Source organism: Balearica regulorum, chromosome 9 (assembly GCF_011004875.1).
Source record: "Balearica regulorum gibbericeps isolate bBalReg1 chromosome 9, bBalReg1.pri, whole genome shotgun sequence".
Lineage (NCBI taxonomy): Eukaryota > Metazoa > Chordata > Aves > Gruiformes > Gruidae > Balearica > Balearica regulorum.
Window position 1 is genome coordinate 11,864,732 of NC_046192.1, and position 26,425 is coordinate 11,891,156.

Here is a 26,425-nt window from a genome sequence, read left to right on the forward strand (position 1 = left end):
TTATAATCTCAAATGTTTAAGATTAATGCATTTCTCAGCAGGTGTATTTCTATCTAGTTCTGTTTATTTTAAATATGGAGAGGTTTATCTTCCCTGTATAAAGCAGTTCCAGTGGCAATCTTTGTGTCATCAAACATACATGCAGTTGTGTTTTTGTTTAATACTTGTAATCTTGTTTTTAAAATGTTTTGAATTTTTTAAATATAGGTTTTGTCTCATTACACACTGAGATCAAAAAAACCCATCACTCTAACAGCGACACAGAGGATATCTCATTGGTTCTTTTTATCCCAGATGATGTCTGTCTTAAAATTGAAAACAAATATAAAATAGGTTAACAGTAGTAATGAGGTACCTATAGCATTTATGCTGTTGTGGAGTATTTCATCTTAGCTTTTCTGTTTGTGTAAAAGGATTCTTCCTAAAATGATTGCAAAACAAAGTCCGGTTGGATATGGAAATGATTTTTAGCTGTAGAAGTTAAACTTCATCTTACCTGCCAGCTATTTTCTGTGCCAGAATTTGGTTGCAGGCTCCATCCTCTAGCCTCTTTTAATTCCGTAAGTCCCATCAGAGGACTTCTTCCTTCATTTTTCTTTGGCTTATAGGTGAATGTGGGAAGTACCAAAGTAATTTCCACCTTGCTTTCAGTTCATGTGGCTGAGTAGCTGAGAATTATAATTGTAGAAAAGTTTTCCAAAGTGCTGGTTCAAACAGGTGTTAACACAAATGAGGTATTAGGAAAGATAATGTTGAAATCAAGCAGCTAATATTTGTGTATATCTATTTGTGTATTATAAGTATCTTGTTGACCTGTAATTAGAGGTTCACCTAGAATGTAAGGTACTGAATTTTTAAGTCCTGCATATTTTTTTCTGTGATTTAGAGATTAGCTTAAGTCCCAGTCTTTCTATGAGCTTTGCACCAGAGAAATTTTCTTCTGTTCCAAATCATACTCTGATATTCCATTGGCATAGTTCTTAATAAGTACCCATTTTTAGTTCTGAATTTGTTCACTTCTTGTACATGCAAAATAAACCAGGTTTGTTTCTCACCCAAACGTACTGTTTTATGAATGGGTAACACTAACTTAAATAGCCATTTTCAACTAATAGATTAATGCTGATCTACTTTTCTCACTGTTTAATAAATGCTGGGCAGATGTGGATAATCTAGCAAATCTAGCTAGAGTCTTCTCTTACAAGTGACTGGAGTAATGAATATGTGTCCAAAGATCATATTGTTTCACCCTGCTTTTTATGAAATTATGTTCTTTTAGAGAAAGTTTATGTTCCGTAGAAATTGGGAAAGATTCTAATTATCAGAGCAGAATGATTTTTGGAGCTGTGAATGTGTCTGTCTTCTGCAGATACCATAAACATGAGGTATTTTCTTGATTTGCTTAGACAGGAATATATCAATAGCTGATGTAAGCTTGAGTTTACATTTAGGTCCCCAACTATCAGCTATTTGTACTGCTACTCTAGGTTTGGGCTGTGATGGCATTCTTGCTAAATGTGAAAAAGACCCTGCTGAATTGTAGGATCTGAAATGAAAGCTATTATTACCTCCTTTCTTGCTTTTCTGTACCCAAGATATAGGAAAATGGTGCTGTGGGCACCATTTTCAGGAAAGCCACCAGCAGAATTCCACATTTCTTCCTTTGACTTTTTTCAGTTTTGCTTACGCTGCTGGCTGCGTTATTTAGCCCTTTATGTAACCTTCTCCTGCCCTGTGCTTGCATTCACCTGCAGAATTAGTGATTGCTGTACAAGCAAGACTTTCAAATACTCTGCTTTAGAGTACACCGTGTTCTCATGCACACGTAGCAGTTTGCGATGGATGGCCCCCTCAATCACTGCTAGAAAATCACTCACACCTCTAATGTAATTTTGTAGAGCATAAGCATGAGTTATATGTCAAATGGATTCAATGCAGACAGGATTAAGCATGTGAAAACAAAATACTACATAGTAGTAAAGTGACAAAAAGCAGCCAACAAGGGCTCAGCACTTACTGTAGGGAGCCTGAGAGATGTCTGTTGTTACTCCTAATGTTTAGTGTTTGTGATTCAGCTCTTCAACTTGCTGTAAGAGTGAAAAAAAGAAAAAAGGAAACTTGACCTTGACCTCAAGAGTACAGCTTGACCCCATTGCTACTGGAAGAATCATGGAACTGCTTTTCCCGTTCCCATAATACCTTCCACATGATTCCACAACAATAGGGGGCTTAGCCTAGTAAGTGCCACACATAGTTTTTATTCTTTTAGGAAAAAATGGGGCACAGACTTCCTGGTAGGCAGGCAGTGAGTGAAGTCAGGTGGAATTTGCCTTCACTTGGTTATAATCAGCTTTGTCCCTTTGTTGATGCCACCTCAGCCATATGCTGTTGCCATCTTCTCATCCTGCCACTTACTGTCATAAAGCTCAGCAGGAAAAATAAACCAAGACTACAATAACATATGGAAGTGTCTTGGCAAATTTTGGCTGGTCGTTTGAAGTGTTTTTCCTTTTCCTGTGGTTAGGAGATGAAGTCAGAACTATATGTTGGTTTGTATATAGGGATCATTATTTTTAGACTAGCAGCAGGTCTTAGCCTCTGCACGTAAGTCTCTCAGAGCCACATGAGGCATCGGGGTTTGCATGAAGTGTCTGAGGAACTCAGAGTCATTGCTGTTCAGTATAACTTGAGTTTTGGAAGCGTGGATGCTCAAAGCACTGAATTGTGTGATAATGTAAAGCTCAATGACTCATGTTCATCTGTGCCAACTGTTTCAGGCATGGCAGGTTTGTGATAAATGCTTTTTATAAAATCAGATCTCTACTTACGTAATTCTTAGTGCATTGGTGCTCTGTGTCAAGTGAGGGAGGTACGAGGCTGTCCTATTAATTGTGGCCGGAGTGCCACTGAGTTTGGAGTGTGCATGTATTGCAGACAGGAATCTCTGCATGTTCTCAGCAGCCAGAGACAGTGCATGTAGAGGGAATCTTGGTACATTTAAAGGTTAGCAGGGCCCATTCTGAAAAACACCAGCTGAATGTGTGTTTGGTGCTGCCAGTGAGAAGGTTTGCCTAGGATGTCATCCCTCAGCTATACATAGCAAACTCAAAGCTCCTTACAGAGAAACCTCTTACCAGTCACTTTCCACAAATGGTGCATATACCTAAAGGTACTTAGTGAAAATCCTTGAGAGGTATTTAATGCAAAAGCAGTTAGTCTCTCTGGTGTTTTTCAGAAGCCCCCACACACCACTAGCAGGGAGAAGTGCAGGGCAGCTACAGTATAGCACCTGGACCTGTTACTTGTTGTGTCTCAACCAGGCTCTGTCACGCCAAGAGCTTGCCAAGATGTGTGACATGGGGGGGCTCGACAACCTGATTGCCAACACAGCCTATCTACAGGCAAGGAAGAGTGGAGATGGAGACACCAAGGAGATGCAAAAGAGACGTAAGAGCCTCTCATTGCCCAAGATCGATCAATGCAGAGAGGTTAGAGAGTCTGTTGTCGCTGATTATGACAGCATCTGTGAGCAGCAGCCCATTGGCAAGAAATTCTTCAGAGACTTCTTAGAGACAGTGCCAGAACATTTGGTAGCTAGGGACTTCCTGGATGAGGTGTCAAACTGGGAGTTGGCAGAGGACAATGTCAAGAGCAGTACCATGGAGAATATGATCACAAATTTTCTTAAGGCAGGCTCCAAAAACTATCTGGCTTTCATGAGCTCTGACTTGGCCAGCAAATGCCAGGAAGCTACTGCAAAAGACTATGAGAATGTCATGCAGCTGGCCAAGGAGGAAACCAAACTCTTCCTTAAAGGCAAGCCCTTCCAGGACTTCCAGACCAGCCCTTTCTATGACAAATTCCTCCAATGGAAAGTTTTTGAGAAGCAGCCGGTAACTGAGAAATACTTCTATGAGTTCCGAGTGCTGGGCAAAGGTGGCTTTGGAGAGGTAAGAACTTTTAAGGATATGGCTCATCCCTCCCCTTTCAAGACCAACAGGTGGGTTTGCAAAGAGGAACTTGGCAATGGATTAAGAAATTGTCTAAGGTTTTGCAAAACTTGCTCCTTCAGATTGTCCGTTTCCCAGAAATTAGGCTGGGTTTGTTATCTATGCTGTGATACAGGCTTCAGATGAGGAGTGAGGAGCTACTCTAAAATTTTTGTATTCTCTATCTGTGCTAGTAAAAAGGCAGGCTTCTTTACAAGAACAGGCTTGCATGACTGTCCATATAGTTAATTATTAGTCTGGTCCTTGGCACCATTTCAGCCTGTGCTAGCTCTCACACTCCCAGATAATTCCTAGGTGCAGTTTAGGGAATAGCACAGATCAGGATCTGTTCCCAAAACACAGTGTGAATGAGGCTACCTCTTTTTTGAGCTGGAAGAGAGTTTAGCAATGCAGATGCAAGCTGTATATGCCACCATTGTCGTGGTCAGAGAATGGGTCCTTGTTCATTCTATTTGCTAATACATGTCTACTAATGGTGTCCTCAAAAACTCTGCATAAGGTCCACCATATACTAGTCTGGAACAGAACAGGTCGTATGCTTGGTTTTTGCTTATTTTCTCTGCTAATATCCTCTGCCACAGAAGTTAGCATCAGCAGCTACTAGTAGGTATCTGTGATTCCCCAGTTTCTTCCTATTACTGCCCTTGATATTCCAGTCTGTATATGTCAAATTCCTTCATTGCCTTTCCTCATGCATCTTGCTTCTGTAGGTTTGTGCCATCCAGGTGAAAAATACTGGCAAGATGTATGCCTGCAAGAAACTGGATAAGAAAAGGTTGAAAAAAAAAGGTGGAGAGAAGATGGCACTACTGGAGAAAGAGATCCTGGAGAAGGTCAACAGCCCTTTCATAGTCACGCTAGCTTATGCCTATGAGAGCAAAACCCATCTGTGTCTTGTCATGAGCCTCATGAATGGAGGGGATCTGAAGTATCACATCTACAACGTGGGAGAAAGGGGTTTGGAAATGAACAGGGTCGTCTATTACTCAGCTCAGATCACCTGTGGGATTCTGCATCTCCATTCCATCAAGATTGTGTACCGGGACATGAAACCAGAAAATGTCCTACTGGATGATAATGGTAATTGCAGACTGTCTGATCTTGGATTGGCAGTGCAAGTCAAAGAGGGAAAAAGCATCACGCAGAGGGTGAGTGCAGATTTATTGAACATGGGCAGTGGGAACGGAAGCTGTTCTATTTCTAGTGCATTATGAGTCCAAGACTTAATTCCCCAGGATTTGTTCTTTGCTAAAGACCTTACGTGGTCATTTTGTTCTAAGAGACAGGTGGTAAGAAGATTTGGTTAATTAACTCTCTGGACGCTATATGTAGTAAAATAACTTCTCTTACACAGAAACAGTAGAATCAAATTGACCTGTTGTTTCTCTTAACATAACCTCTTGAACAAATAATTTTAGAGAGTCTAACATGGGGGCCTTGTGCCTTGAGCAATAGTGCATAGTCAGAGACTTAACCAATTAATTGCTTGTATAATGAGCAGCAGTCAAAGATATGGCTCTTTCTGTATTCAGGTTTTGCTCTTAGAAGAATACAGTTTCTTCCAGATTACTCTTAAGTGATGCTACTGATTGTATTGCAGGTGTTCATGGTGCTGCACGATAAACCTTTGCTAACCTTCCTCCCCCCACAAATTCATTCCTGAAAAAATTAGCAGACTTGAGAGTTTGCAAATGTACATGCTCATATGTATGCGTAGGAAGAAAGAGATAGATGACCAACTGGGTTTTGCTGTGTGAATTAGACTGTGCAGCACTTCAGCTGTGCTTGTGGTCATCCCAAACTAACCCAGATTTGTAACGTCATGAGGTTTACACAGGAAAGATGTGTTCATGTAGCTTAATTATGAAAAAAGCATATTTCTCCCAAGGTGTCTGGAGCTCAAAGATGCATATAATGAGTGAATGTGTCTGAAATACGCTAAGAATAGGAAGAAATGGAAGCAACATTATAAACTGCTCTAACTGCCTTATGTTAAACTCACCAAGTCTTTCAAGTTACTCTGTAGAATTTCAGTAGAAGAGAGCAGACCTGCTAGTGACCTTTTGCATCATGCTTGAAGTCTACATGTCTTTTGACATTGTTACTTAATAGAGTAATTTGTAGTTTGAAGGATATCTTTTTTTCCTGGCAATTTAAAAAAATTGTGTAATGAGTGTTTTCAGTTCTCAGTGAAAGGAAATATGGAAACTGATGTACTTTCAGATAGGAAATAATTTTAAAATGAGTCTGCATTGTATTTTAGATATGAAAATACAGTTTATGTGAAAGCTAAGGCAGGTTTTTAAATAGAAATTAGGTGAAATGGGAATGCTGTTTTGTTTGTGAAGATGGCATCTTGATCAGTGAACCCAAAGCTATAAACCTTACTGTGTTTTGCAAGTTTTAGATGCATGCAGTTGGTATGAGCAGAAAAAATAATTTTGTCCAAGGGTGGTTTTTACTACTTGTAAATATGTGGGGTTTGACAGAAGAAAAAAAAAACCCAAATGAGTGTATTTAGAAGTGTCTGACCACTTCTGTTGGTATTAGGGTATAATCTCAAAGTAGCAGTAGACAAGGAGGTTGTTCCCCCTCACTTTCTATGACAAAGTTAACAAGTTGTTATAATGATTTTTCTTCTGCTGTTGTTCACTGTTTTTAGAAGCACTATTCACTGTTACATAGATGCTTTTATTAGAGCAAAAATTGCAATGAATTATGTACTACATGATTGTAGTGTATTAAAAGGAATTTCAGTTAGTGGCGGTTTTATTCATACAGGAAATTGAAATAGAAGGAAGAAAAAGAGGAAGGTGGTTTGGTTTTTTTTTTCCTTTTTCATTTTCTGTATCATAACAGTGAGGGAGTTAAATGAATAATAATTCCCAGTATTATTTTGCATTTCTATAAACTGACTCTATTTGTGTCATTTGAAAGCTACTACTAAAAACATTATATAAGAGCTATTATTTATGGTAATGTCATACACATGAAGACCTAAAAAGACCTTTACAAAATTTGTTGCATTAAGCTTCACCATGTACCCGTGTAATAAAATAAAATTGGCGCTGTTAAATTCATTTTTGTTTACTAATGACAGTTGCATTGTGACTTAAAATTGACAGGAAGTTTATATCATAGCATACTTTTTGAGTATGACTACAAAATTGCTATCACTTGAAAAAAATCTTGAGAGAAGATATTTGTATAGGTTTGGGGTTTTTTCACCCCAAAAGATATATAGCTCCAAGACATTTATTAAATTAAATTTAGTCAGTTGCACTATTTTGTAGACACAGTTTTATAAGGGCAATTTTATAAGTGAAAGCAGAAAATATATTCCTCCAGGCCAAATCTGTACTGTACTGTATATCTGAATGAAGTGCCTAACATCATAAAGCTGTTTCTAGATTTTGGTTGATGGTCTGAACTGATGATTTAAGGCTCACAATTTTCAGTCACTAATTAAGGAAGATACTACTGAGCTATAACATAAAAGCTTTTCATTTCAATTTATTTATCCATTTGCAAAGAAGCCTTCTATTTGAATGGATGTTGTAATGCATTGAACTTCATTCATATCTCCAGCAGTTCTGACTTTAAAGCCTTGTAATCTTGTAACCCTCTTATGACCTGGTTCTTCAATTATCATACTTAAAATACTGTTCTATTGCACTATGAGAATAATGCCTAACTTTGCTTTAATCATATTTATAAGTCATTCTACTGCCTGAAAGTAATTAACTAATATCCCTAATACCAAATGAAACCATGGTTTAGCTGTCTGGTACAGCTAACAGTAATTTATTTCATCTGTTAAGTTTTGCTTAGCCAGTCTTAGACATATTGTGAAGAATTAAGATAGTTTATTTGTTAAATGTAAGGTAGAAATAATTTTTAAAATTACTTCTATTGTGGCCTTTCTTTAAGGTGATATATTAAAAAACAAAGTTGTGTTGTTTTTTTTTTTTTTTTTCCTGCTGTCTAATGAAAGCTTGTGAGCTTGAGTTATTGGATATTTTATTTCTTGTTTTTCATGTTAGAAATATCAGTAGCAGCAACTGTTGAATTCCTTGTTTTGCTGAAGTACTCATTCAGAGGAAAAAAAAGTAATATGCTTCTCTGGGTCATATTTTAACAGTTTACTCACACTGAATGGATTTCTACAATGCAAGCTACTCTTGTATTCAGTAAAGCTACTTTTATTAGGAGATTGTATTAATTCTGGGTATGGAGATCCTGTTTAGTCCCATACTCTTAAATTAAGAACCAGAATGGTGCCTTTTTTAAAACAGAGTGCTTTCCTCCAAGTTGTTTTCTGCAGATGTGAACTAAAGAGAAGATAAAGTGAAATAACTAAAGGTTTTTCAACTGTCTAAAAAAATCTCTCAGTAATTTAGGTTTTTCTTCCTGAGTGCTAATCTTTTCATGATCTCTCTAGTTCTTCAGGTGTTAAGTGGATCTTCCTTGTGAATAAGCAAAATAAAATAGAAAACTCTTCCATACCTTTTATATATCAGGAGGAGGCAAGTGAACAAATGTGCAGTAGAGATCTGAGCTTAGGCACCTGCTTAAAAAATGTTCAGCTCCATGTGTTTAACTGTAACTATGCTGGTATGAAAATGTCTCTTAATACATCGTAGACAGTGAAACAAAGCAGTTGTTTTCCATCTTTTTTTTTTCTATGTCTCTTTTTTTGCTATTTATTATGAAGTAGAAAGATCATGTGATGACTTTCATCATTCCTTATACGGGTTGAATAGTATATAATGTGTGGATCTGTGCACTTATTTCATTAGAGATTGCAAAAAATATGGTATTTCAAAGTATTGTGAACGTTTTGTGGACCTCTCATGAGTGTACAAGCCATTAAAGATAAATTTGTTCTGCTTTCAAAGCATCACAGGAATTCCTAGCCTCTCATGTATGAATAAATGCACATCACCCATACATCAGCAGGAGGATCCATAAATCCCTTTTGTAAATCTTGTTAGGTGATTAGGTTATCACATGGCACAAGTGATAAGCTATATGACGAGTTCCTGTTCTAGACATTTTCCAAGTTTTTGATGAAGATTTATATGAAACTATAATGTTTATGTACTGTTTACCAGCCACAGATTATTTTCTTTGTGGGTAGAAAGGTTTTTTGAATTTTACATGGGTGGCTTTAATGTGATGGTCTTATAAAGTAATGTGTGTTTATGCTGCAGAAAAAGCATTGTGCAGCTGATGATTCAATACTTACGTAATTGAAGTAGTAGCCTTGGTATCTTTTAAGTATTGTATTACATATACTCTTTTTGAGAAATATTTGTGTGGTCTATGCCAATTGTCTGTAACTATTATAAATAAAAATACCCTACTTTCAGAAACAATTCTCCTTACAAAGATCTAGAAAGAGTTTCCCTTCTTAGTTTTCTCCCTTTCTTTTCAGTTGTTAAAGCAGCAAGTAGAAATGTCTGGCTTTCCATGTGAATGTTATTTTGAACATAAATAGGCAGTTGTAAATAATTGGTACAGTAATAATTACAGAGTTTTGAAAACTTTAATTTCACTGAGGTGTGCTGATTTGTATTTGTGAAGTGCTAGCTGGCTTTAGAATGGAGAAATCACCAAAAAAAAATTTTAAATACACAAATTTTAACAATAACAGTCTTGGAAATAAAAGGTGGCAATTGAAAGCTACTTACAATGTATTTTTTCTTCAGGAACCAAACATGGATTAGATAGGATCTTCTCATGATACATACACATACCTGTGCAATTTACCTAGAAATGTGTATATGCACACTTACTCAGGCAGAGTTCTTACTAACATCACTGGAAACAGAAATGAACTCTTTGCCAGTGACAATATAATCATTCAGGACTTTAGGAAATATCGTTAAGACTTTTCGTACAAATGTGCCTGTAGCATCTGTTCTGATGTGTTGATCATACCGTGCATAAACTAGATTGTATCTTAAAATTGTGCCTTTATAAATGTTGATGTTGCCTTTGTCTTATGTAATTGAAATAAGCAATAAGGAGAAACTCAGAGCCTGCAAAAATGGCTTTTGCATAGGCAAAATGTTTTGTCTAGTTATATACTCACTTGATGGATTCAGGAACTACTTCTTTTTGCATATGACAGAAATGAGGAGCCTCCATCCCAAGGTTCTCCACTTGAACAGTTTGACCTCCTTTTTCTTGAAGTCTTTGCAACTTTTTCTCATACAACTCAAAATTCATTTGTATGTGGGTCAAATGCTCCTGCCCTTATCCAAAAGATTAATACTACTTAATTTCCTGAGAATGATTCTGAGAAATATGAGCATGTTCTTCTGTTTAGGACCGTCATATCTTCCGCATATCGAAATATAGAGGACTTAATTCCATTTTTTCAGAAGTTGGTACATATTTCAGGAAGAACTTTCTGCCCTTACTGGGTATGGCTTTTGTGCAAATCAACTGATGCATGTAAATTATGAAGTACTTTTGTGCAGATGCATGTGAGCTAGGGAGCTTAAATATTGACACAACAACTGTGAAAAATAAGACAAACATATTTTTGTAGTATTTATAAAAGTGCATTCATATCTTCAGAGGTTTCAGGCATCTTCACAGTTTTCCTGTGCTATGTTTTATATATTTGAAGGACATCATAATATTTTTATAGGAAAAACATGTTTTGTTTAAAATCTTACTCAAAATGTCCTTTTACCCTCCTGTATGTTTGTTTATTATAAGATTCTATTTCTTAGGAAAACAGAAGGAAATCTATTTAGATGTTCCTGAAACTTGCAGTTTAATTTCAAGGCAGTTGAGAAGCGGGAGGAGGGTTTAGACTTGTGAAATAAAAAATAACTCAGCAAGTTATTGTACAGTTGACCTTTGGCCATTATCACATGGCATTCTTATTGGATAGGATTCTGCAAAAATTTATTCTTCCTTTGCACTTTGAAAAATGACGGTCCTTCATTTGCTCAGGATTTGAGTGACTTGCTGCTATTTTACAGTTTCAAAACCACCGTTCTGCTTATGCATTTTTAAGTATGACATGTAAAATTGATTATATTTTACTAGCAGAACTTTATTCTTAAAAATTTTTATAATCACGGTTGTTATGAAGTGTGTCATCATGACATGTATTTCAGATTTTTTTAATCTCTGAAACGTATACTTTACAGAATGCAACCTCATCAACTATGAATGCTATGATCATGAGAGCAAAGGGAGCAAAAATGATTTTGTGGGATCATTCTGCCTCCTGCAGTTTTGAGATGGCAGAAAGGATACTGTAGTCATCTAAAATTATGAGAATGCAATGTGTCCCGTGAAATGCTTTTCCTATACAGGGCATAGCACCCATGAGGCATGTTTTTCTGTCTGGGAAAAGATGTTGGAGCCCTTTAAGACGTAGCATCAGGTCTCTTTGCATGACTTGTAACCTTGTTCTTCATTGAGTTTAATCTGACAGTTAATAAATGCTATAGCATGTTCTATAAAAAAGCAAGATACAGGATTCCTTATCAAGTTCCTAGAGCTGGTAGAATGCTTAATTAAGCTCTCTGAACATGAAAAATGCTGTGTAAGTGCTAAATACTACTGATTAGTCCCTTTGTCTCTTGAGACTATTTATTTTAAAAAATAATATACATTCTGGAATGATCTCTTTGATAAATCATCTAGTGCGCCACTTTTTGGTTCAACATTGTCAAAGATGTTTTTATTTTATTGGGTAAGAAATGCAGCATTTGGCTGACAATGTAGTTCTTTGAACTGTTGATTCGAGAGCTTTGACCAGAAGTGGTATTGCAGGAACTGTAAGCTACGGGACGGTGAGGAATGTAGTACTTCTGTTCTTAATGGACCGTATGTGACATTCCACTTACTGTGATGAGTAGTTTCAGTTAACGAATGTATAATGACTTTTTTATGAAGGCAAAATAACATCCTGAAATTACAGACACAAGCAAGTGAAAACTGTGGACTTGGTTTTGTTCGTTGTTCAAGTTTAAAATCTGCTAGTGAAAGGTAGCAGGTTCAAAATACATGGAGGTGATTCTTAACACAATGTGTAGTTAAGCTGCAGGACTCTTGCAAAAGATCTTGTAGGGTCTAAGAATTTACCTACATTCAGGGGGTGAGTAGACAATTGATGGAAGACAAATTCGTTGAGAGAAACCATTTCTGTCTCTGGAAGCCCTTGAACTGCAAACAGTTGGAGTCTGGGAAAGTATTAGAGAAGTATCAGTGTACACACCAGGTTCTTATAGTCTTCCCTATGCATCTGGTTTTTGACCGATTCACAGACAGCAAACTGACCGTATGAGCCTTTGGTCTGATGCAGCCAGTACCTGTCTTCCTGGACTTACATGTAAAAGAATTGTACCTCCAATATTAGTCATAATCCTGAAAGATGAGATGGATGAAATCCCATGGATTTCAGTGATAGATGGTAACCATCCAGGCCTCGTTGTCATTCGCACTGCTTGACCAATGTACCTACATTGGAGAGCCGATACTTTTATCAGGGCACCTTGCAGTCCCATTCCCTCAGTCACACTGGCACTGAACATAGAATTTCTCTTGTCCCTTTTCTGAGAAAGCCACCTGCGCTTTGTGCTATGATACTGTATTTGCATTCATTATAAACAGCTTCATAAAATATATACAGACCTAACTAGATGGAGAATTTTCTCCCTTATTAATATTGTTTATAGAATATTCTGTGGTCATTAAATAGTAAAAGCATAAACATCTCTGAAGTGATGTATTATTGTTCCCAGACTATAGATGGGAAATGGTCAGGAGAAATTTAAAGGGAAATTAAAGGGAAAAACATGTTAAAGCAAGACTAGAGAACCCTGATAACCCTTGAATTCTAGTTGTGTGGTTATGAGTCTGTACCAAGTGTTCTGCTTGTCCTATATGCTTCATTCCTATAATGTCTGATTGCTTCATTGTCTGTGAATGCATATTTCTTCTGATGACACTTCATCAAGGTGGGGATATTAGCAGGTTCTATCTCCAGTAGGCATCTGAGGCAGAGAGAGTGATTTACATGTGATCACACAGGAAGAAAGCGGGGAGATGCTCTAGAGTCTAAAGTTAAAGTTAGTGCCCAGTTACTGGACCATCCTTCCTCAAGCCATTTATCCCTGTGATTTTCGTATAGTGTGAATCTAAACTGAAAAACATGCTGTAAATGTGTCTATTTCTCTTCCCAAGTGTGAGTACAGAGGCAGCCTGCTGTTACTGTCACAGGAGCAGCTTTCTCTTTCGTTTGTGCAACTTCCTTGATTTCAATGATTACTGATGTCTAAGCTTAAAAGAGTAAAAACTGATGGTGGATTTTTTTTTTTTTTTATTACTCCAGTTAGTGACTTTGAACCCAGAGGCAATTTGGTTTCCTTTTTTCCTAATATAGCAGAAATTTGTTTTGCCCCTTTTGTGCTTTTATCTGTGTGTGGGTTTTTAAGGCAGACAGCTTTCCCTGTTAAAATTATGTCCCAGTGTGAAAATGCAAAAAACTTTGGTCTTAAATTTTGTGTAAGTATGTGGGATTCAGTAACTCCTAAGCTCCTATACAGTCTTTCTCATTATCTTTTCCTGGTACTCTGAACAGTCCTCCTCATGTTCTTCTGAATCAGTAGCCCATCGATCTATGATGGACTATCCCATCATAAGGTCCTTTCCTTTACTAAACATTAACGATATGCCAGAATCTTTGTTCTGTGAGACTTTTCAAGGGTGCCTTTTGTCCTAATTAGATTTGATTTTATCTTCTTTCAAAAGATAGTTGTCTATTCATTTGATCAACTGGCTCCTTGTTACTGTGTGAACATGTGGTGAGAAAGTCTGGAGGAACTGCAATTCTGTGTGACTCATTTAAATCATGCTCCATTCCTCCTCACTGTGGCTCTTGGGAGAAAAATGAAGATTGTAAAGTGAGTGACAGAGGCAGATCAGTTGTTCTTCTGTAAATCTAGGGCCTATTAGCCCATGTACAGACAAGAGTTTTCTGTGGTCCGTTCCTGCATTCCTGCAGGGTCTATTAAGGCCATTGCTGAAGGAGTGGAGGAACAGCTGGACAAGAGAACAAAGCAGGCAGTGGCACCCCTTGGAGGAAGGAAGGACCGAGCCCCAGGAAACAGCTGATGGAGCTAAACTCAGCTTGTTGTTTTTCCTCTGTTCAACAGTTCTTGTGCCATGGCAAACAAAAGATAGACATTCTGATTTGCTTTACTGTTTGGTTTGTGATATCAATTGAGTTTGTTTTGCAGAGATCTGTGGGAAAAGGTAGAGAGATTTAAATCCCATTTCTCCTCATTTGTCTGTTTCTGTGCTGATGAAAGCTCCAGAGAGTTCTGTTTCTTTCTCCCCTGCGTCTGCTGGAAGCTGGGATAACGGCGATCTTCAAGGGACTTTCCCTTCTCAGGACAGCAATCTGAGTAGGATGTATGAGTCTACTTACACTGTGAGCCATGTTCTGCTTGGAGTTGTGGTGTGCCAAATACCCATTGACTGGGAACTGAGTGCACTTAGTGCTTCTCAGGATCACGTCTTGTATTATTAAAAGATTAGAATTATGTGACTTTTTAAAAAATTTATGCAGGATCCAATTTCACAAAAGAAACATTTGTATACTTTCAGATGAGTCATTTCTACTATGCCCTGTCAAACCACACTCAAAGCAACAATTCCACTTTAACAGAACGTCTTCGCTAATGTATCCAAGGACAACAGTTAGTCATTACATTTTAGAGGATTATTGAAAAATTGTATTTTGGATTTTTTTCAAGATAGAGAAATAAAAGGAGAAGTAGATCTGTTAACCTTTTTCAAAAGCAAGTCAATTAAAACTTAATTGACTGAAATGTAATGAATATTTTTGTATTTTAAACAGCATATACAAGTAAGGCGTCCTGCTCATCATCACAAAAGACAGTATTAGATGGAGAGCAATCAAAAATAGCTAGTGTTGGTTGCACTGACTACACTTCAAAAAGTTGTGTGCCTCTGCAATGGCATATGATTTCTAACTTCTGTAAAAAAGTTGGCATAATATAAACATTCTTTGGCTCCTTTGTGATATTTTTTTTTAATTGTGTCCCATTAGATGCTTCCAGGTCAGTGAAGGGGTAATTCCATGTGTTTGTGTCTCTAAGATCACTTGAGCAGTCAACACATAGATTCAAATGGTTCCTGTTCTTACCAGGAATCATAGAATGGTTTGGATTGGAAGGGACCTCAAAGCTCATCTAGTTCCAATGCCCCTGCCATGGGCAAGGACACCTGCTTTGCCCAAAGCCCCATCCAACCTGGCATCCTACAGGAAAGAAGAAAATAATATGCTTGGTCTTAGTTTCAGTCAAAACCCACTGCATGTCGTGGTAGTGTAGAGTTGACAACAAGGGAATTGACTTTCTGGGTGGGTTTTATTAATTTTCTCTGTTTCCATTAAAAGTGTAAAATTTATCCACGTAAAATAAGATCTAGTAAGAAAAAAAATGTTTTTCAGTTAATACACAATTTCTGAATTTACTTTTAAATTGGATTGAGTGAAAAAAAATTACAAAATCGTACAAACTGAGTATTGTGTGCTAACCATACCAGTAACTCACACTTAGAGGTATCCATTCTGAGGCATGGTCAGATAATTCTAACAGAATTAAATATTCCAATACCAGTCCATGGAAAATAGACCTCTTCTCAAAAGTAATGCATTTATCTTTTTTGTGATATCTTTTAATTGCTTCCTGTCCTTTTACATTTTCCATCTAATACACTATTTTTTTGCTGCTCAAATCTCACTACTGCTAGTGAGAGTTGTACAGTTTAAAAACTCCCTTCACTAAGCTTCTGTTTTACCTGCTTAAATAAACCTCTCCTGAGTCATTGAGGCTGCCTTTCGTGTTGCCACAGGATCTCTTTTCCTTGAAAGATGATCTGGTTTTTGACATCTTGTTCTCCATAATGATTAGTGCAGGGATATTAGGTTTTAGCTTCCCTCTTAATGCTATCTACTCCCCAAAGATAGAATTTAATCTTCATTTGAAAGATGTGTGTTCTTCCAGTTCCAGGGGTTGGCTAAGTCCTTTTTTTTGGTGTGTGTTCCCTGATACAGCAAATGCTTATGGTTTTATCATCTTTCTTCCCAAATGATTTTGCCAAAGCTCCACTTATGTAGAAATAGGTGGAAAAGACTAAAATTTAAGCTCTCTTCTTCCTTTCTTCAAATTCCTGTTTTGATAAAGATTACAGAGATTTTTGTATTTCTTCCACCTGCTTGTTTATGTGTTTCTTCCCCCTTAAACGTCACTGTTGACTACTTGGGAAATGTGTTTGTTTCTGCTATAAAATGGTAATGTTTAAGTGGGTTTTGAGTCTCAGGGATTATAAGATTAGGTTTAGATTCCTGCTTCTCAGCCTGTTCCTTCATTATGAATCCTAGGAAAGCTTCAGGATTGGGAGAGTTTTGTTTTAAGATTAGGTTCCAGTTTTGATGAAACTCCATGAGAAAAACAGCTCTCATAAAATTCTGAATTGGAATGGTTTGACGTATCAGAGGAACAATATGTTTCTAGCTTTCTCTCAGATTGAGCTGGATCAGCTCAATAACAGCTCAAAAGATTTCAGTGCTACTAATTTAGAATTTTGAGTTTAATTCTTGTTCATCCACAGTCTTTCACTTCAGTCCGAAGGGAAGCTGTTGTTGATCCATCTCTATTTTCTATTATATTATGGTCATGCAGTCTTTTTAGTCTGTGATTATGGTCTTGCTTTCTCTGTTCTTGAGAAACATGAGTACCATGTCAAAGCATGGTGTTGTTCTGTGTGGTGTGACTTACTGAAGGTTATGTGGGAAATGCACATGGAAGAGACTGAAGTTACTTGGCAACTATTTCTTTTGAAAAAAAACAGCTATGGAAGAAAGAACACAAATGGAAGGAAAGAGGCAGTCTGAAAGGAGCTGTCTCAAGACACATTTATGTTTGCAGAATTCTGACTTTTCCATGTCAGATTTATCCAGTTCCCATATGATGATGCTAAGTTGCAGCAAAGTAATGTCTTATCAGAAAGACCATACTGTGCCATCAGGGTACATTTTGATGATGATATGACTCATCAGTTCTTCAAGGCATTAGTGCCCCAGCTTCATCTCAGTAAAAGCAAGAGTGTTGATTGCTTCCCAGAAGGGAAAAAAAAAAAGACAAAAATATTCCAGGAGCCTATTTAGTGTCTGTGTTCACTAACCCGCAATGAGCTCTCTGTGCATCCTTTTCTACCAAACTTTCTCTACTGCTTTCACCCCCTCCTCTCCCTTCCAAGTTTCATGATCATCTGAGCCAGATGGATCTGGATTCAATGGTCCATATTTGAGCACTTGTCCTCCTTTCTGAGTGGAGCAGTAATTGTACATAGAAATGTAATACTGTCAGGGTATCTCTCAGTATTAACTTTCACTTAGAGAAATTAAATGCAAACAGTACATATGACCTGCGGAATGATGTCAGCTGCTGCAATGCCCATGTGGCCCCTCTGTACTTTTGTGGTTTTAGTGAGGGAGGCAACAGTTTGCTTTTACCCTTCTCTTCTGCTTTCAACTTGTCTCATGTTTTTGTTCTCATCTCATTTGTTTTTCAACCAAATTGAGGATTTTGCTCTATATCCCTAAAAGTAAAAAAATATACAAAGAGGGAAAACAAACTGGATTTAATTTTCTGTCCATTAGGGTCATGATGTAATTGATGCTCAGAGTCCAGAGGAGGCCACGAAGCTGATCAGGGGGATGGAGCACCTCTCCTATGAGGACAGGCTGAGAGAGTTGGGATTGTTCAGCCTGGAGAAAAGGCAGCTCCAGGGAGATCTCATTGTGGCTTTCCAGTACCTGAAGGGGGCCTACAGGAAAGCTGGTGAGGGACTGTTTATCAGGGAGTGTAGTGACAGGACAAGGGGTAATGGGTTTAAGCTGAAGGAGGGTCAATTTAGATTAGGTGTTAGAAAGAAATTCTTTACTGTGAGAGTGGAGAGGCACTGGAACAGGTTGCCCAGAGAGGTTGTGGAGGCCCCATCCCTGGAAGTGTTCAAGGCCAGGTTGGATGAGGCTTTGGGCAACGTGGTCTAGTGGAGGGTGTCCCTGCCCATGGCAGGGGGGTTTGAACTAGATGATCTTTAAGGTCCCTTCCAACCCAAACCATTCTATGTTCCCTCTTGCAGACATTGTTTACAGTAGAGTGTATGCATGTGTAGCATGAGCTAAAGTTTATGGGGAGACCTGATTCAGAAATACTGTGTCTAAAATTGCAAAAATTAGAGGAGTTACCCAAACTCTATAAAATAAAATTCATCTGTTGAGCTGTACTTTTTACAAATATAACTTGCCCACATGAGCTCTAGTCTTAGTTACCTTTTTCTAACTGTTTCTGTTACTATTTGTGTTCTGGTGGCAGTGATGATTACAGTCTTGAATAACTTTTAGTGGGATTTTGCACAAACATAATTTTTCATTTTAAATTGTAATACTACTAATACATCAGTCCCAGTATTTCAAAAAGATATAAAAGAAGTTCAAGCAACTTCTGACATAGTTATCACTGTTAGCTGAATCTGGTAAATATATAAAATAAGATACAGCATCAGATGTGGCAGGAAATGTTGGGTCAGCTGAGGGAGTGCTGTTTCAGTTGAAATCTCATGTCCTCAGTCATGTAACAGTGCAGCAGAAAGCATATAGATAGGCTGTCCTCTTCTCTTCCCTCCCAGTTGAATCAGCTCCCTAGAGAGAGCAGCAGCAGGAGCTGTTTTGAGCGTGGTGCAGTCAGTGCCCCAAAGGGAACGTGCCAGGCCTGGTCTGGGAAGGAAGCAGGCAGATTCCCCTCTCAAAAAGCAGTCATGTCTTCTCTTGGAGAAGGGTCTATTAGTGCTGTATATAGTAGCAGTCTTTATTCAGAGATTTTTTTCAGTTTGGAAATATGACCTTGTTCTTTCACCTGAATTCATGTAATTTACTAATTATAATTTTCATAGGTTTACTTTCTTAGAATGTTTTAAGAGTTTTTCTTTGCCCTTGATGGTAGTACTTCCTTCCAGAAACCAACAGGGAGCGCAGGTGAGAACTTCCTCATGCAGCTCAGCTACTGGCTTGATGAGAATTTTCTCAGTGGCAGCAGACTCCAGTGATTGTTTATCTGATTTTTGTCTTTTTTTAATCTTTTCAAATTGATTGCTGGTTGTGTTTACAGGACAAAGCTAACAACACTATCTTCAACAAGAAAAAAATGAATATGGAAGAAGAAAGTTAGCTAAACATTAATTGAAAAAGAAATCATTTTTAGGTAGGAATTGCAATGACATTTCACATTTGAAGATCATATTTAAGACAGTTTTCCCATATGCTAAGATGTTTAAAGACAGATATAGTCCATGTGCTAAAACAGAGTTATACCTCAGAGTTTCTAGATAAAAAAATGAGTTTCTAGATACAAAATATTACTAATATTTTGGAAGTCTAGTCTGTTTAATTGTATGCATTTCATTACTGACATTGTATGGTAAATCTGTCTGTATGTTTGCAATAGGCTGGGACAAATGGTTACATGGCTCCGGAAATCCTGAAGGAAGAAAATTACAGCTATCCTGTGGACTGGTTTGCTATGGGGTGCAGTATTTATGAGATGGTTGCTGGGCGAACACCATTCAAGGATTTCAAAGAAAAGGTCGGTAAGGATGAGGTTAAAAGAAGAACTCTGGAAGATGAGGTGAAATTTGAACATGCCAACTTTACAGAGGAAGTGAAAGATATTTGCCGACTGTTTTTGGCTAAGAAAACAGAGAATCGTTTAGGAAGCAGGTATGCCTTACTTCTCAAACTCAGTAAAAGCCAGATTAAAGCTGCAAACAATATTATTATTTTACATATTACACAAAATGAGGTTAGATCTTGACTTTCTACAGGGTACTGAATTTTCCCTTTCACCTCTAGGAAGAGAGAGGTAGAAAGTTTTGAAGAGAAAATAGAAATAAGGGATTTTGTTGCAATAGTGTGATCGTCCATCCTCACCCCAGACTACTCATAGGAGTTCCCTTCTTGGTATTTTGTGGGGTTAGACTCTATATAATTTTGGGAGAAGGGAGCAGCCCGTTTCTTTTGCGCTTTCTTTTCTAAAGGTAATGGATATTCAATTAGATACCTGCATCTATGCTACTGCAGACCGAATGCAGAATCTTAGGCTGTATCACTTACTGGAATGACGTGGGCAAAAATCCAAATCTGCAATGTAGATTCTCTTCTTGATATCTAACTTGCAAGGCTGTATCATTGGCTTCTTACTGAAGAGACCGTAACCCCTCTGCTTTACTCAAGTGCTTTAAAAAAAATCTTGTAGAGGTTCTGGTCTTCCTGACTCATCCCAGGGAGAAAAGGGACGAAAAGAATATTGGGCACAAATTCTTATAAAGCAAAAGACTTTTTGAGACTTCAGAGGTGGCTTTGGGTTGACGAAGATTGATGGATGTGTCCCTGACTTAGCAATTTCAAGTAACTGTTCAATAAGAAGAAAATTGGAAAACTAAACATTGTAATATTTAACTTGTAATATCTCTGATCCCTCTGGTATCTTTGTGTGTGTGTATATGTGTATGTGTGTGTGTGTGTATATATATATATAAAAATCATTTAGTGCATTTCTAATGAGACAGATTGGGGATCTACATTTGCAATACAGACAAAATAAAAGTATAATAAAAATATTAAAAAAAAAGAATAGAAAACTGATAGTACCTGTCTTAGAATACACCATGATATGAATCACCTATGAATACAAATATATATATCAGGTGCTTTTCCAGTCTAAAGGTGGAGTAGACCCTGGGATTTAATGAAAATAGTCTCTAAATTTATATTTCATAAAAATGTGGAACAGTTTTGCAAAATGTTAGTCACACATTTACCTGAAAGAATTAACTTTAGTGAAAGGTAATATACCATTAATATACATATTCTTACTATTCCAGTGCTAAATGAAGACAACTACTCTTTGTGTCTGTTGAGTTTTCCCAACAACTCTGCAAGGCTTCAGAGGAAAAAAAATAATTTCAACAGCACATAGAATATGTTTGGTGCAAAACTTATTTTTAATATATTTTTAAAGCTTATTTAAAAAATGAATTTAATACAAAAACATTTAGAGCATTCTACAGTACAAGTCAGCACGCTTTGCAGACATTTAGTCTTACACCATTTTGTGAAGTAAACAAATTTCACAGTAGGGGAAAATGAAATTTAGAGATTTTGAGTGACTTGGTCAAGTTCATTCAGCAAGTCTGAGGCAAAACCAGCAGCAAACTATTCACTTACTGTAACCACATTCCTTGTGCCAAGGGAATCATTTACAATTGTTCTGTCTGCTTACTGTTACATTATTTCTCAGCAATGGGAGAAATGCACACAGAAAGGTAATTGCACAGATTCTTTTTAATTTTCTGCTATTTAAGATATTCTTACTTTTATGTGCCGTACTTAGAGAAGGAAAATGATAGGATATGTGCCATGGCTGGGCATGATACAGAATAAAAGCCTACATGTACCTCTTAAACAGGGCGATACTATTCAGGACAGCTCATCCTTATGTAAAGATTAGCACTGTAATTCTACTAAGGACAACAAGACCTTGGGTTATCTACATAAGTGCTTGTTGCATAAGTTAAAGCTGTTCAAGGACAGCTTTACTTTGTACACCTGACCTTTAAAAATACTCCACTCTTATTGAAGACTCAATGTCAGTGGCTAACTCAGGAACAGCGTAACCCTTTTCTTCTATGGAAGCTTTTTGGGATAGACATCTCAAATCCCAAATCTGTAAAGTGATTTTTTTAAATTTTTTTTTAATGGAGGAATAAAAAATTGACAGTTTAGAAGAGTTCATTTGCTCTTTCTGTTTAAGTTATGTAAACGTGCAGTTCATACAGGAAGAGCTCAAGTTCATCTCCAGCTAGTTGGAAGATGCCTCAGTCAGTTCCAGTAGATGGCGTTCCTGTAGCTTTATTTTTCTAAAATTTTAATGGTTTTAGTGGCATCAGAAAATGCATCAGGAGGAGAAACACTGCAGCAATTCATTCTGGATCCTTTCACCAGCTTCTAGTGCTTTTTGATTTATGTTACAGAAAGGAAAAGCAAAATCAAATTAAATTTTTGTGAGTGCATCTACCCAGCAGGATTGTCGGCACTACTAGCCAACTAATGTCCCAGGACACTGGTTAATTTGAACAGCAACTCTAATGCACTTCAAGCTAACAATGAATGTAAATAAATCACATCAGGCTTGAGGGCTGCTCGGGTACTTGGTTATCACTAGCTAGTTAAGTTAGGAGATGACTTTGCAAGCCTATGTATATGCAGAGGTCACGATCCTTGTTGGATTAATCTATATATTCATAATTCTGTTCATACATTTCTCTTGGGTTGAAAACATCATTTTTTTCATTGCCCAGGGAGCCTGGATGGCAGCATCTATTGTTCTTCAGGCTCTAATTTAGCATCCTGGTCAAGGTGGTGTACAGTGGTTAGTGGCTGGTGGTGACCTGCTCAGAAGAACCAGGCAGCAGAGGCACAAAATGCCAATTTTCTATCAAGGGAGCTGGAAAGGGCAACTGGTAGTTTCATCTCAGGTGTGCTTGGATAGCACCAAGGCAGGCTAGAAGCATGGCAGGACAGCATATGAGGAACTGGCAGTAGCGACAAGCTGGAGAAGCTGTTCTGCATACATGATGTAAGGTCTTGAAAAAAAGATGTTTTTCTATAGTCACACAAATCTGCTACTTCTATATGGTGCTTCTACACATTTGCAAAGATAAAAAGACTTGTCAAAGGTTTGCATTGCATTTTGTTCGTAGAGCACTGTCTAGAAATACATGAGGGCTCACACTTTGCTCTGTATATGATATTGTAAGGAAGTGGGAAAAGAAAAAGCAACATGTTAGCAACTACCATTTTCTGAGACCAAAAACCAGACAAATTTGTTTTTCCTATGTTACCGTTACCAAGACCAGTGCATCCATAAATACGTAAAAAAAGAATGCATAGGTGTAGAAAATACAGTGGTCCTATCTGCTCCTCCTTTTGCTAGAATTCAAAACTCAGACTTTGCATACCTTGACGCTAGAGGCACAGTTCAAAAGTTGTGGTCCTTGGTCGTGCTTTAGTGAGCACATATTCGAGACTTAGATTATTCTTATAATCAGAATAGCCTACAAGTCTCTCCATGGGTCTGCAATGAAACAATTCATTGTTTCTTTTACAGCAAAAGTTGTCCCTGAGGTCTGCAGTAGTTTTTCTTAAGATGTATTCAAAATAAGTATTTACAACGATTTTAGTCCTTCCTGGATTTTATTCTTGGGTTTTAACAATATTAATAAAGGATTGTGTTTGTGACAGTGGCACACATACTTTTGCTAATGTCATAATTTTTGAATCTCTTGCTTTAAGTATTCGTTCATTCGTAAGAGTAGTTCATCTGAATGAACAGACTTACTAAAACTGGGAGTGTATTAGGCCAACATAACTTTTATCATGTAAATACATAGCTTTGAATTAAGATAAAACCAGAAATGTAATTTGTTACCAGTTTCCTATTCAGACTACTGTTCCTCAGAGTCACTCCTCAGATATGTTAACCCAGTGTACCCCAGTCTAGAGTTTAATAGACATTCTTGTCCTAGTTAATATAGAGCCAACCATTGGTATTCCATTGTTGGACAGTAAATCCAACACTCCTCCTCCTTGTCCTGCTATATCTTCAGTTCTGGTTAAGGTGTATCTTTGGATATACAGCCTTCCAGTACTTGAAAGGGCCTACAAGAAAGCTGGAGAGGGACTGTTTACAAGGGCATGGAGTGATAGGACAAGGGGTAATGGCCTTAAGCTGGAGGATGGTGGGTTTAGATTAGATATTAGGAAGAAATTCTTCACTATGAGGGTGGTGAGGCACTGGAACAGGTTGCCAAGAGAGGCTGTGGATGCCCCATCCCTGGAAGTGTTCAAGGCCAGGTTGGATGAGGCTTTGGGCAATGTGGTCTGGTGGAGGGTGTCCCTGCCTGCAGCAGGGGGGGTTGGAACTAGGTGATCTTTAAGGTCCCTTCTAACCCAAACTATTCTATGATTCTGTGATGTGGGTGTATCAGTGTGCTGCCAGAAGCAGCACTGAAACTCTTGCATGGCACCTTGCCCGGACTAATTTACCCTGAGAGGTAGAGGGATCAGGATGTTTTCTGCTTCTCAGCTTTGCTTACATTGTGCAATGCGGCATTCTTTGGTTATGAAAAAAGGAATTGCATTGCATTGTGTGTGTGTATATCTATTTCCTTCCTTTAAAATACTCTCATGTATACAACACAGACACACCTGAGAGCAAAACATCATACTGATTAACAAACTTTTGCTTTATTGCAGAAATGAAGATGATGACCCAAGAAAACATAATTTCTTCAAAGCAATAAATTTCCACAGGCTAGAGGCAAACCTTATCGACCCTCCATTTGTGCCAGATCCATCAGTTGTCTATGCCAAAGATATTGCAGACATTGCTGACTTCTCTGAAATACGAGGAATTGAGTTTGATGACAAAGATAAGAAGTTCTTCAAAAAGTTTGCAACAGGTGCTGTCCCTATACCCTGGCAGGAAGAAATTATTGAAACAGGACTGTTTGAAGAACTGAATGATCCTAACAGAGTAGATTCCGGGGGATACGCAAATGGAGGTGAAGCTAAGTCAGGCGTTTGTTTGTTGTTGTAAATATTACATCATTAACAAAAAGAATAGAAACCACCTCAGAACTTTCCATATTCTGACACTGTTTCAGAAACTCAGTGCGTCTGTTTAAGAAGAACGAATCAGTGTAATATGACATTGACAGGCTATGTAGTACCACCAGCTGTATAGACTGTATTATTTTCCTTTGTTCTAGCAAAGGAGATCATATTTTTGTTTTATTGGAGGTTTATCAAGATGAAGAACCATATTTCTCTAAGAAACTTAGAATGATAGAAATGCTGAAATACAAAAAACAATAGAGTGAAGAGGCAACACCTTTTGAAAATGACTATTATTTTGAATACAATCATTTGTTGGTTTTCTTTCTATTTTCTTGTTATTTCTACTAACATTTCCTCTTTGTTCTACAGTTTTCAGGAAAGATTTTTTAATTTTCAAGTAATATTCTCAGTTAGACAATGGAGCTCATATACCATGTCAAACTTGGAATCTTATTGGTTAGCCAGACTGTCTGTTTTCTTAATTTCTGTTAGTTTTTGGATGGTTTGATTGTAACATGTTCAAATTGTCATAAAATGTAAAAGGCTCTACAGATCACTAGGAAATAGGACCGACAGGATCAAACTCTTCAAAGTTCATTTTAACAGAGTAAAGATAAGATTACATCAATTTAATTGAATAAAGCATTTATTTATTATTATTAAGCATATTCTTTCAAGTGATAATACCATAGACAAAGAAAATGTAGTTGTAAGTGAATACACATTCTTTTTAACAATCAAATTCAAACTTTTATCAGGTCTCCTGATAATTTTTCAGTGTTTTAGTGGTAAATTAAGCTACAAATGGACCAAAGCAATTTGTAACTGCCTTTTTGCAAAGCATTTATTTCAGTGCAATATAAATTTTAATTCAGTAGTTGCAAAATACATTATACTATTAAGCACTGTAATGGTGGAAAGGTCATGTGTGCAAGTTGACACCATCTTCAAATGTTCATTGATTCTCATGCAGATTTTGATGTGTTTTATTTTTCAATTTTATGACAACTTAAATTGAATTAATTGGAAACATTTCTGCGAATACTTGCTACTGCTGAAGTGTATTGCTCATGAGATGAATCCTACTGATTGTCTCTGGTAAGAAAATAGGTGGTGGTTGTTTGCAGCAACTTTTAAAACTGATTCTGCATGCCGTTTACTGTCATCTCTTTAGCCATAATTTCCATTGACTAAAGTGGAAGTTGAAACTGCTCCATTCCTTGGAGTCCTGGAGGCTGCTAATACCCTGTTTACTATTTTTCATAGAGAAAACCTCCTACTGAACTCAAAGACTACTTTTATATAGCCACTGGGATTGAACTCACACACTCTTTTAAAAGAGGAAAACCAATCGATAATGATGTCTTCTGTAGTTGGGTCTATCATGTGCAACATATAGCTTTAGTGTTTATTTATTTATAACCTAATAGCTCATCCCAAACATTGCGGTAATCAAAAACTCTTTAGTTTTAAATACTTTAAGTGATTTAGTCACAGCTAAGTAATACTTTGGTAATACATTGTGTTGTTCTAAGTAGAAGAAGAATTGTTCCATTTTTTTCATTTTAAATTTGCTTTTCCAGTGCTTTATATACTTAATTTTCAAGTGAAAATC

General features: G+C 37.3%; 1 protein-coding gene across 2 annotated transcripts; it reads left to right on the top strand.

The window, feature by feature from the left end:
- The first annotated feature begins 124 nt into the window (after positions 1–124).
- Positions 125–25,469, top strand: GRK7 (G protein-coupled receptor kinase 7). 2 transcript variants are annotated; one of them, XM_075761113.1, is made up of 5 exons: positions 125–2,253; positions 3,348–3,950; positions 4,721–5,158; positions 19,580–19,851; positions 24,448–25,469. In XM_075761113.1, exons 2-5 carry the CDS (start codon positions 3,348–3,350, stop codon positions 24,788–24,790), a joined length of 1,656 nt encoding a protein of 551 aa, XP_075617228.1. In that variant the 5' UTR covers positions 125–2,253; the 3' UTR covers positions 24,791–25,469. The 2 variants fall into 2 exon arrangements, with proteins under 2 accessions (XP_075617228.1, XP_010308662.1); XM_010310360.2 differs by having other exon boundaries at positions 125–3,950.
- Positions 25,470–26,425: the final 956 nt, after the last annotated feature.